General features: G+C 41.1%; 1 protein-coding gene across 1 annotated transcript in view; it reads right to left on the bottom strand.

Moving 5' to 3' along the window:
- Window positions 1–717: 717 nt before the first annotated feature.
- Window positions 718–12457, bottom strand: part of tp63 (tumor protein p63) — a 32278-nt gene continuing 20538 nt past the window's right edge. The window contains exons 2-8 of the mRNA XM_010781277.1: window positions 12385–12457; window positions 11403–11485; window positions 10943–11067; window positions 6372–6517; window positions 3708–3852; window positions 2749–2842; window positions 718–2631 (exon numbers count right to left, since the gene is read on the bottom strand). Of these exons, the coding sequence (XP_010779579.1) occupies window positions 2335–2631; window positions 2749–2842; window positions 3708–3852; window positions 6372–6517; window positions 10943–11067; window positions 11403–11485; window positions 12385–12457 (963 nt within the window). The 3' untranslated portion in view covers window positions 718–2334. The remainder of the gene's footprint in view (window positions 2632–2748; window positions 2843–3707; window positions 3853–6371; window positions 6518–10942; window positions 11068–11402; window positions 11486–12384) is intronic.

The following is a 12457-nucleotide window of genomic DNA, read 5'->3' as shown; positions in this document are numbered from 1 at the left end:
TATCTCTCTACCTACCTACCTACCTACCTATAAAAAACATGTCTATGAAGTGTTTTGCTCAAAATACCAAACAGATCACCCATTCTAGCCATGCCTCATTCCTTAACTAAATACTGCGTGATGAAACGCCATATCATGGATTATCAAGGATTATTTCTGAAACAGTATGGAGCTCAAAGGCTTTCTCTCTTGCCGGTTATACCACAAGGTGAGTTCCTTTTTACTTCCTGCTTCTTCACACACATGCTCTCCAGTACAGGTTAGCTCTGAGTGTTAGCGATGCTAATGTAAACACCGACCATATTACGTCCAAAACAGTCGGGCATTGTTTCTGATAGCAACGTTTCTGATAGGGCCGTGGGTCCACATTTCAGATATTACGTCATATCGGACGCAAATCTGGATCGCGAAAGAGAGAGGGTTTTATTTTCTGACGCTGCGTGAGTTCCCCGACACACCGGGGACACATCTTCATATAGAGAAGACATAACAAAGTGCATTTTGCATGATAGGTGCCCTTGATGAATGAATTAAGGTATAGGCGCAGAAGTTGTAATGCTAACAGATATTAAGAAATAAGTCAACATTTAGACATTTTAAATCCTTAGTTTTGACCCTAATAGTCTAAATTAAATGCAGTATTTTCCCACTTCAGTGTCACTAACCTTTGAAACCACAAAAAGGAATATTTACAAGTTGAAATAAATTGACAAGATGGAGTTTCAACATGCGATACAGCAAGTATGGATATTTATTTCAGATTTATATGAAAATACCCGTGGTATATTGCATCATATTTACAAAACATTGTACAAAAACATGAAAAAAAAAACGCTCTGCTTGTTCTAATAATGCTGGCTACTGAGACAACGGGCTGGTGACGGAGAATCAATACAAACTTTGTTCTTACTGACTTATATTCACATCATTATGCTTGATTACTTTTTTTAATAAGGGAGACTTTATATAAAAAAAAAAAGGAACTATACAAATATATATACATCTATCAGGTTTTGGCCAGTTATCAAATGAAATAAACCCCAAAACATGGTTCATACGTAGAAAAATAACTGATTTAATCCACATTAAATCAGGCGGAAACACAGCAGGACATCAGTCATAGTAAAAACACTGGGTCAAGAGCATAAACGCCTATAAGTGGCTACATCTGTCTCTTTAACACATACTTCACAAACAGCTGATCTCACAATAGACGTAAAAAAAAAAGCAAAATATAGAAGCAGAAACACGAAATCGCCCATCAATTGACATAATACTTCTGACAGGAAACGTTTGAAATGTTTACAATCAATGCTGACTTAAAATGAAAACCAGTGTCTAACCTGCGTAACCAGAAACAATACAAATACATTTAGTCGCTGCAGAAAGAAAGCCCTTATAAATCCCCTCTAACGCCAATTTGGTTTCCAGTCAAGCTCTTAAATGGGAATGAATCATACAAAGAAAATGAAAGTTGAAAATCCTCAGCATTTCTTAAGTGCTCTCAAGAAATTAGAACGTAATAAAATGCAACTCTCGCTCAACGCCGCGTGTCGCTTTCCTCGGCGATTTAACGAGAACAAAAATGCAAAGTAAGTGCACTTTTATGTGAATGTGATTTTTGTTGCTTAGCAGGTTCTTTTGTTGCACTAAGAGTGGTGCAGGAATGAGTCCTAAAACACAGAAATGAGTCAGCATTTGTGGGTTCCCTCGTCTTGAAGTTTTTTAGATTTTACATGCCTGAACTAAAATCTGTGGTAAACACAAGCTGTAGATATTTTTAGGTTTTGTTCTACGCCATAACATGTATCAGTTGATTTCCCTCTGGTGAATGTATGAAGCTTTTTGTGTGTCTTAAAAATGGCCGTGCTAACAAGTGGCTAACGAGACTGCTTAATGTCATTATGCCAAACATTTTAACAAATAAACATTGTGTTTATGTGTGCAGCAAATTCCTTTAATGTGTAAACGTACCTGGCAATAAACTTGTTTCTGATTAGCCGCCGTTAGCTTAGCCGCCAAGTCATGCTACCGCGCTGTAGCTACTTGATAGCCTAACGTTAGCTTTTTACCTTTGCATTTATGCTTTAAATAGAATAAAAGTGGTGTTAATAAATGCTGAACAAAGCGTATAAGTATCATAGCCGTGTGTTTGCCACAGAGATTATTCTTTTGGGGATAATCCAATTGGCGAGGGAACCAGTTTAGAGCCTAGAGAATCACGTCATCCCTGCACCACTCTGACCCAGAGAAATGTTCGTACAGCAGGCGTGAAATGACAGACGTGGGGTTGGTGAGATTGGGGGTGAGATTTGGGGGTGAGATTTGAACGCCTCACTCCCCCTCCTCCTTGATTCGCTGCTGTTTGTTGCGGCGGGAGTCCAGGTCGAAGGAGAAGTCGGACCACTCGTCGCGCGGCGGGAAGCTGATGGTCTGCCGGAGGGTGAAGCGCACGGCGTCGATCACGCGCTCGCCTCGGGCCTCGGAGGAGCCCATGCTGACGGTGGACGCCCCGCTGGTGGTGCGCACTATGTGGGGGGGGGGGGAGAAGTCCATGGCCTGCCGGTGCTCCATGATGCCCTTCCAGATGGAGTGCTGGTACTCGGCGGGAATCTTCATCCGGGACAGGTCCTATTGGTCGACACACAGGGGAGATTTAGTATGCGTAGTGGGTGGGTGGGATTCTATCTTCTGTGTCTTCTGTTTTTAACCCATCAAATGACTGCTGTTGGATAGGCAAGGGCTCACCTCCATGTTATAGTTCTCAATCTGGTAGATGTTGCTTAAGCCTTGTGCTGTGAAGTAGTCCAGGCAGCCTGCGCAGCCCAGCCGAATAAGGAAGCTGCGGGGAGAGAGAGAGGGGGGGGTTAAAATGTGATCTGTGGTTTAATGATCAGAAAATAACCTGAAACGGCTCAAAACTCAATGCTTTTCCTTAAACAAGTTATTATATGTTGTATTTGTTCCCTGTACAGCACCTTGGTCAACTGAGGGGGTTTTAAATGACAAATCTGAAGTTGAATGAAATATATACAAATGTAAAAAATGAACAGTATGTCCTAGAACTAAAAGTTTAAGTATAGCAGACATACAACAAGTTATAAAAACATACATTACAAGTTGTTATAGTAAAGGATGTAATAAAAATGTCATTAAATGTCAAAAATATTATATTTATAGTTAAGTATCTCATTTATTTATACAAAGTAAAAAATCATTAAATAAAGCGCCATTTTATTTAAAAGTGGTAAACAATATCACAGTGCTTATGTTATAAAAAAGTAATACAAAAAAGGTGAAATACAATTTGTATAGAAATGTCACAGTACAGTGCGCCATCAAAGTTTGATAAAGATTTTCTAAAACAGTTTTGCATGTCATAAAAAGATATTTGTAATGCCTGATGAAGATCTGACTGAAACACTGCAAGAGGAACTGAGCTAAATATACTATTGGATTCAAGCCTTTATACAAATATACAAGTAATCCTTCTGTTTATTTCAACAGACAACAAGTCGCTGAAAATATACTTTGGAGGTGCGAACTTTTCCACTTCAACGTATTAAAAGGTAAATACACATTTGAGACAAAAGGAGACGGGGCTTTCTCTCCAGGCTTTACTCTTAATCTTACACTTTGCTATTTGGTGCGTCTTAGTGAGTAGTGAGATATGAATGCAATGTGTCCGCTGTGGTTTGCTGAGGTACCTGGCGATGCTGCTGTCCATGGGGTAGGGAGGAGGGGGGGTGCAGTGGGAGGAGGGCACCAGGGGCATCTGAGCCTGCAGGGCGTGGGTGGGGCTCAGTGAACTCAAGTCGTTCATGGGGAGGTGAGAGCCCATCATGGGAGTCACTGCAGAGACAAAAGGAGCCGCTTTACTCTGACTGCTCTGAGGCTTTCCTCCCCCTCTCTCCCCCTCTCTCTCCACACCCCCCCCTCTCTGTTTGTGTGGAGGGGTTTCTCAAATAGAGCGGTGCAGGGATGACGCGTTTGTAGTCCGAACCTAAAGTTAGCATCTCTGTGTGTTTCCCTCGACAAAAAGCCAATGGGATTAGGGCAGAAAATAAGATCTGTGGCTCCGACATGTTTACAATGTGTTCTCCGACACATGATACCCCCCCCACACATTAACAATACTCTTTTAAGTGTAAATGTAATTGCTGAGAGTAAAAAGCTAACGCTAGGCTATCCCATATATATATTTATACTTTTTAATGCTATTTTATTATATTTCAGAAATATTTTGGACTGTTTATTTCTAGTGTCTTAATTTCTCTTATTGCCTTGTTTTTTATGCTGCTGCAACAAAAACATTTCCCAAATTGGGATCAATAAAATACTCTCTCTCTCTCTCTCTCTCCCCCCAGCCACCTCTCTCTACCTACCTACCTACCTACCTACCCACCTACCTACCTCTCTCTCTACCTACCTACCTCTCTCTCTCTCCCTACCTCTCTCTCTACCTACCTACCTCTCTCTACCTACCTACCTCTCTCTCCCTACCTCTCTCTCTCTACCTACCTACCTACCTACCTCTCTCTCTACCTACCTACCAACCTACCTCTCTCTCCCTCTCTCTCCCTACCTCTCTCTCTCTACCTACCTACCTACCTACCTCTCTCTACCTACCTACCTCTCTCTACCTCTCTCTACCTACCTACCTCTCTCTCTACCTACCTACCTCTCTCTCTACCTACCTACCTACCTACCTCTCTCTCCCTCTCTCTCCCTACCTCTCTCTCTCTACCTACCTACCTACCTACCTACCTCTCTCTCTCTACCTACCTACCTCTCTCTACCTACCTACCTACCTACCTACCTCTCTCTACCTACCTACCTACCTACCTACCTCTCTCTACCTACCTACCTACCTACCTACCTACCTCTCTCTACCTACCTCTCTCTACCTCTCTACCTACCTACCTACCTACCTACCTACCTACCTACCTACCTACCTACCTACCTACCTTCATCGCTAAGCTAAAGGCGGCTAACGTTCAGTTTAGTTAAAGTCTCATTAAGACACATAGCAGCTTTGGGAAATCAGTGAGGTAATAACTGTCATATTTTATGTCGTACAACCAAACGTTAACATCTCTTCAGCTTGTGTTAACCACAGATCTTATTTCAGACTCCTCACCATTCAGAAAACCATTGACTTCAAGACGAGGGAACAGGAAGTGCTAAAGACTCATTCCTGCACCACTCTATTCACTTTTGTTCTAAACAATTGAGTTAGGAGCAGTTTGGAACTGTTACTCTCCACATTACCCATAATGCATCACATCAACAGGTCCTGCAGTCTCACAGGGATCACATTCATTTTAGAGGGAGGGGGTCAAGAGGCGTTCAGGTGCTTTATAACAATAATAGGGAGAGACCAGAGGTGGAGGAAGTGTTCAGAGCCTTTACTAAATAAATAGTTTCAATCCCACACTGTACAAATACTCAGTTACAAGAAAAAGTCAATACTTAAGTAAATATAGTCAGCAACATGGATGTAGCCAAAAAATACACAAAAAATGACTCCAATGTCTATAGAAGCAAATGAATGTTCTCTCACTCTCTCAAAAAGCTGTTCTTGTATACACTTGTGCGTACTTGAATACATATAGATAACAAAGCATCATGCAAACATCCTTATTTGTAAAGTAAAAATAATAACAATATTGTGCTTTGAATGTTAGTGGAGTAAAAGAAGACGTTTACAGACTCATTACTCGAGTACAAGTACGACTAAAAGCCCTACATTTAAACCCTCAGTGCGGTAGAAGTACAATCAATTAGCTTGACATTAACTACAATATTAAAAAGACTTGCTTGTATTTGTTCGTGATAACACTCCGAAATACTGTGAAGAGTAGATTTCTACATATTGATTACAACTTTTTGAGTTCCCACTGACTGTCGGTGAGGCCCCCCCCCTCCCAAGCTGTTAGCTGCCTACTTAAATACATATCAATAACAAAGCATCCCTTATTTGTAAAGAAAAAACACGAATTTTAGTGGAGTATTATATAAGAATATAAGTACAATCAAAAGCCCTACATTTAAACCCTCACTGCATAAAAGTACAATAAATTGGCTTGACATTAACTAGAATATTAAAAAGACTTGCTTGTATTTGTTCGTGATAATAGATTCAAGATGTCAGGCTTTTATTGGTACATAGCTACAGCGCAACACAACAGGTAACATATGATATAGTAGAAACAGTGCAGAATAGTCTACTGTATATACAAGTCGTTGGAATATTGATGTGAGTTGCAAACAGATCAGAAGTTCAGGTTTCAGTCTGATGGCCTGTGGGATGATACTGGGGAAACGTGCCCTTCTACATGTATTAAAAGTAGTGATTGTGTTGAACTTACTGTCGGTGAGACCCCCGCCCATTCCAGAGGGGGTGAGGGTGTTCCTCTGCTGCGGGTTGATCAGCTGACTGACGGACGGCAGCTTGTTCATTTTCCCGTGGGGGGGGGAGCAGGAGCCGTACGACTGCTGCGAGGGCATGGAGGTCCTGGAAGGAAAGAAAGAAAAATCACATTTATCAACATTATTATCAATTATTATTCTTTTTTTTATTTATGTTTAATTCATTTATTAAGGAGTGCAGATTTAACAATGAAAATATTTATGAACAAATACCGTGATATTATAGTCAGGTCTTTAAATCATTTTTTAAAAACGACTTTTATAGAATTGCTTTCTCGTGATTTTATTAAAGGTCACCTATCATTCTATTTTTAGGCAATAGCATCGGTCTCAGACACAAATATATAAAAACATATGAAGTGTTTTGCTCAAAATACCAAACAGATCACCCATTCTAGCCATGCCTCATATCCCTCTATTTCACTTCCTGTTTCAAAAGTGCTGATTTGGGGAATTAAGCTTTAATAAAATAAATAAAAAGGAGGGGGCGGAGCTTATGCGGGACCCGGCAGCTACTGTCTAAACTAAATACTGCCGTGATGAAACGCCATATCATGGATTATCAAGGATTCTCTCTGAAACAGTATGGAGCTCAAAGGCTTTCTCTCTTGCCGGTTATACCACAAGGTGAGTTCCTTTTTACTTCCTGCTTCTTCACACACATGCTCTCCAGTACAGGTTAGCTCTGAGTGTTAGCGATGCTAATGTAAACACCGACCATATTACGTCCAAAACAGTCGGGCATTGTTTCTGATAGCAACGTTTCTGATAGGGCCGTGGGTCCACATTTCAGATATGACGTCATATCGGACCCAAATCTGGATCAGCTCCGTTTTTAGAGATTTGGGTACGGAGGAGAAGAGAGAGGGTTTTATTTCCTGACGCTGCGTGAGTTCCCTGACACACCGGGGACACATCTTTATGTATAACAGACATCACAAAGTGCATTTTGCATGATAGGTCCCCTTTAAGTATATAAATAACTAACTACAGATGTTCCTCCTCACACTGGCCACACATCTCAGTAATGAAACAGCAGAGCCGTAAAAGAACAGGACAGAGTTCAAGCACCAAAAAAGCTATTTATTATAATCTGACAGACAAAAGTGCAGCAGCCAAAACAATAACAAAACATCTGTTTCAAACAGAATCACATCTTAAAGAGGAAAAAAACAAAACAGAAAAACTGACCTGCAGTGACTTTATAAAACATGACCAGCATTAGCAACAATAATACAGTCTTCCCCCCCCCCCCTCAAGAAAACGATTTTGAGTCCAGCTCTCAGAAAGAAAGCACCGTAAGTCAAGTGAGATAAAAACAGAGCTTGGTTCCTGTCAGCTTCATGACTAAACTCTACGCTACATATCATCATTTCAAACCGGGAAGAAGGTGTAAACTTTAAAATATACTTAAAAGGACGCATGCAAATAAGATTGAATTATTATAATCTATGAACGATGAAAAGGCTTTGAGCTGGGAGATTCCAGATGTTACAAAACAGAAAGTCCTCAGTGCAGAATCCCAGAGGAAGGAGCAGATGAGAAACAAAAGGCGACAGAAAGGAGGTCCATGGAGGAGGAAGAGGAAGATGAGGAAGATGAGGAATGTGGGTTTCAGGAGGAGCTGCAGCGCCGCCTCTGCTCTCCTGAAGGATCCATGAGTCGGCTACCAAGACGAGCTTTAATCAGACTGCAGGGAGGAAGAGGAAGAGGAGTGAGTGCTCACTGAAGGAGGAAGAGGAGCTGATGAATGTTAGTGGAGGGACAGAAGTGGCCAGCAGAGGGCGCTCTGTAGACACACATCAGTGCAGACCGGGGTCACTCAGACACAACGTGCACTCTATGTAGCTAGTTAGGACTTTCCCTGTTATTTTGAATGATGTGTCCTGATACGGTCTTACATTTAGTTTTCATTGTTATTCCTATTAGCTTTTTGTGAACTCGTACCTGTCCTACCATTGGAGAATTATTTTAGGAGTTCACTTAAAGGTGGGGTAGGTAATTCACTTCAGAAACACTTTGTTATATTCCATGGAATGCTCTTAACATCCTGATAGCAATGAATATATGAAATGCTTTGACAATAAATACATTAAAAACATGTCATCTGTGGAAGCCGTGGCGCTGTAAAAAGCACGACCAATCATCTGAGCCGGCCCGGCTAAAGTAACTGGATGGCCTACCTGCCTGTCAGCCTTCCATCTGTGCACAAACTTATCTCGTGCCCTCATTGGTCATGTGTGCGTTCGTGTGTGTTGGAGGAGGGGCTCTGTGAGGAAGTCTGAAGGAAGGGGCAGATTTTTTTCGGCTGCGTATTTTCAAACTCTAGAGCACTCGAGCTGCTTTCTTACTTTAATGCATTTTTCCCTTATTTTTTAACCACTCTTATTGCCCTCGATGCTCTGATAGCTGAATGTTCCTATAGTTGTTTTATCTGATCTCGTAGTGGAGGGTTACAAGCTTTTATTTTAAGAAAATCCATGCAAATATACTAAATGCTTGGGACGCCAAGGAAAAACCAATACTTTAATATCATGTTGAGTCAAAGGTTAAATCAAATGGCCTGCAGTACCGCATCAAATCTATGTTGAAATTGGCAAGTTAATGTTAGCAGTTAGCAGCAGGTGAAAGGCTGCATTCATGCTCTATTTAGTCACAAAGTTGACCTTGGACGAAGGTACATTACAAAGCGATCATGATGTGTTCAAATCCAATCATGTAAATCATAGTTTTGGCGGCGAGTAACTTGAATAAATAGGGTTTTCACAGCAATTAAAATCGATATAAGAGAGGGAATTATGACCTGATTCAGTAATGAGGGAACGTGTTTTCAAGTACATGGGATTCATGGTTTAGTTTTAACGAATTGGTATCAAGAATCTTGGGATTTCACTTGCATTGGTTTTGAAATCTACCTTTCTGTTAACGTTAAATCCCTCCAACGCTGAGACTTAAAAGAATCTGAAATCAATACTAAAACTTGAAATGCATGAAAGCAGTGAAAGCAGGGCGAACATGATCTCACCGTCTGCCAGTCTCTTAATGGGAAACTAAAACATAAGCAGTAATTATCACCATGGTGCTGTCAAACTATCATTAACAGCAGCTCCTCTGCAGCTCTCAGTGAAAACAGGGTGCGGGCGGGGCGGGGGGGGAAAGTGTGTGTGTGAACACGAGACAGTTTTAATTAATGCTCCAGTGAATGGAGGAGGCTGAGCACAGATTTTGTTGTGCAAAGAGACCTGGCAGAACACCCAAAGGCGTTACCGCGCTCTTTGGGAAGCTTCTCGTTAACAAAGCACAGCTCGGCACATTCGTCACGACTCAGATGTGTTTGGCTCACATCCCATGAGAGAGAGGGAGGAAAGAAAAACAGATCCAATGGAGGAAAACTCTGCAGCCATTGTGTCGAATAAATACTGTTCTTAAGTACACAGTGGAGGGACTTGTACTATGCTAAATGCACTTAAAGTATCCGAAGCAAAACGTTTTTTGAAGTGAGTTTTGGCCAAGTTTACAATGTGGCACCAAGTTTGTCACCTTTACTTGTTTGAATAATCTGAGTACTTTGTCAACCTGATTATGATAGATAGATAGATAGGTAGGTAGGTAGGTAGTTGGTAGGTAGGCAGGCAGGTAGGTAGGTAGGTAGGTAGGTAGGTAGGTAGGTAGGTAGGTAGGTAGGTAGGTAGGTAGGTATAGGTAGGTAGGTAGGTAGGTAGGTAGGTAGGTAGGTAGGTAGGTAGGTAGGTAAGGTAGGTATAGGTAGGTAGGTAGGTAGGTAGTTGGTAGGTAGGTGGGTAGATAGGTAGGTAGGTAGGTGATTGGTAGGTAGGTAGGTGATTGGTACAACTATACATTTGTACTTTAATTAAAATTATCTTTATTGTACTTTATTGAAGAATCTGAATGCAGTACTTTTACTTGTAACCGAGTACTTTTTCCTTAGTTTTTGTCACCTTTACTTGTTTGAATAGTACTTTGTCAACCTGATTATGATAGATGGATAGATTTATAGGTAGGTAGGTAGGTAGGTAGGTAGGTAGGTAGATAGGTAAGTAGGTAGGTAAGTAGGTAGGTAGGTAGGTAGGTAGGTAGGTAGGTAGGTAGGTAGGTAGGTAGGTAGGTAGATTGATAGGTAGGTAGGTAGGTAGGTAGGTAGGTAGGTAGGTAGGTAGGTAGGTAGGTAGGTATGATAGGTAGGTGATAGGTAGGTAGGTAGGTAGATTGATAGGTAGGTAGGTAGATTGATAGGTACTTAATTGATCCCAATTTGGGACATTTTTATAAGCGACAATGCTTCAGTGTCAGAAATACAAATACTAAAGAACTCACATGCAAAGCTTTATCAGTGAAAATCTACTTTCCAGCAACACGTCGCTCATGTTCAGTCATTAAAAATCACTGCAGGCCGTTCTGTGCAAACAAACATGCACTTCAGTAAGAAACCCAGCACATGTTTCATGATGACACAACAACAGTGTCCTTCCTGCTGAATAAGAGTACTCACTGTTTCTGGAGGAGGTTCTGCTGCTGCTGCCGGTACGACTCGATGGTGTGTTGAGGCAGATACTGCATCAGCTCCAGGGACTCCTTGATTTTTACCAAAATCTCATAAATTTCACGGCCTTTGATCTGGAAGAATGAAAATAAAGGGATCACGGTCAGTTTGAAGGAATAGCTGGATGTGTGGTGTGAGTACAGCAACCTTTATTAAATGGTTATGGAAATCTAAAAGGCCTGCACTTCTATTAGCAAATGATAAACCTGTATTTGATTTATTACATTTTCTTTATCACACCTTTTTATAAACAGTTTTACGGAGCTGAGCACTGCTTCCACTTGTATGCTGTGCTCGAGTTCTGCTTGTGTATCAATGAGAGGTGCACAATATTGGGATAAATGGACCTTTGTATGTGCCCTAAATATGTCTTTGAATACAGCACAGCCTGTTTTAAATCAACACTCACAGGCAAACAGAACACCTCCTCGTCTGTGGATCTCCTCTTCTTGATGGTGGACATCTGGATGCCGTGGGAAACTTGGCGGTAAGCTGAGGAGAGGAGAGAAGAGTGTGAGCGCCGCCATCTTTACGCTAACCTTAGTCTGTTGGGGAAACACTGAATGTCCTCTTCCAACATGAGAGCAACATGCTAACAAAGGTATCCCAACTGTAGCTGTGAACATGACAGGATGTGTGATTACCTAGAAGAGCATCAGGACTGTTTGAGGCATATGATAGCTATGTGATTAACATGATGACTCAGCCTCTATGGAGAGAGACATATGACAAGCATGATCATTTCTGACGTGGAGCTAATCTGAAGTAAACATTGAATACTGCTTTCTATTCCTCCATCTTGTGACTGTGTAACTCCCTCTCTTGGATATCAGCATGTGAAGGACACTGTTCAGGAACTAGTTGATGCTCTGTATGTGATGACTACTTTTTAGAAATGTTGAGAAAAATAGTCAGAATTTTTAGATTTTGAGAAAAAATACTGAGAAAAAATACAGAATTTTTTGATTTTGAGTAAAAAGTCAGAATTTAGAGATTTTGAGTAAAAAGTCAGAATTTAGAGATTTTGAGTAAAAAGTCAGAATTTTGAGATTGTTAGTAAAAAGTCAGAATTTTGAGTTTTTGAGAAGAAGTCAGAATTTTGAGAAATAGTCAAAACACCAACATTTTGAGAAAAAAGTCAGTATTTTGTTCATGACAGGATGTGATTACTTAGAAGAACTGGTATTCCTCCATCTTGTGACTGTGTAACTCCCTCTCTTGGATATCAGCATGTGAAGGACACTGTTCAGGAACTAGTTGATGCTCTGTATGTGATGACTACTTCCATTCTGGAGAGGATCACAGATACATGGATCCTGAGGTTGAAGATCAAGCCGGTGCGAGTTTTCTAATATTGTCCTAATGTTCTAATATATCATAAAGCGTCGTACCGTCTCCGCTCTTGGAGCCGTCCGTCACGTGCTGCTTGCGGATGCTGTCCTCGTCCGCCTTCCTGTCTCGACC

This window comes from Notothenia coriiceps, unplaced genomic scaffold, assembly GCF_000735185.1.
Source record: "Notothenia coriiceps isolate Sejong01 unplaced genomic scaffold, NC01 NC01_scaffold00022990, whole genome shotgun sequence".
NCBI lineage: Eukaryota > Metazoa > Chordata > Actinopteri > Perciformes > Nototheniidae > Notothenia > Notothenia coriiceps.
This window is presented reverse-complemented; position numbering and strand designations above follow the sequence as displayed.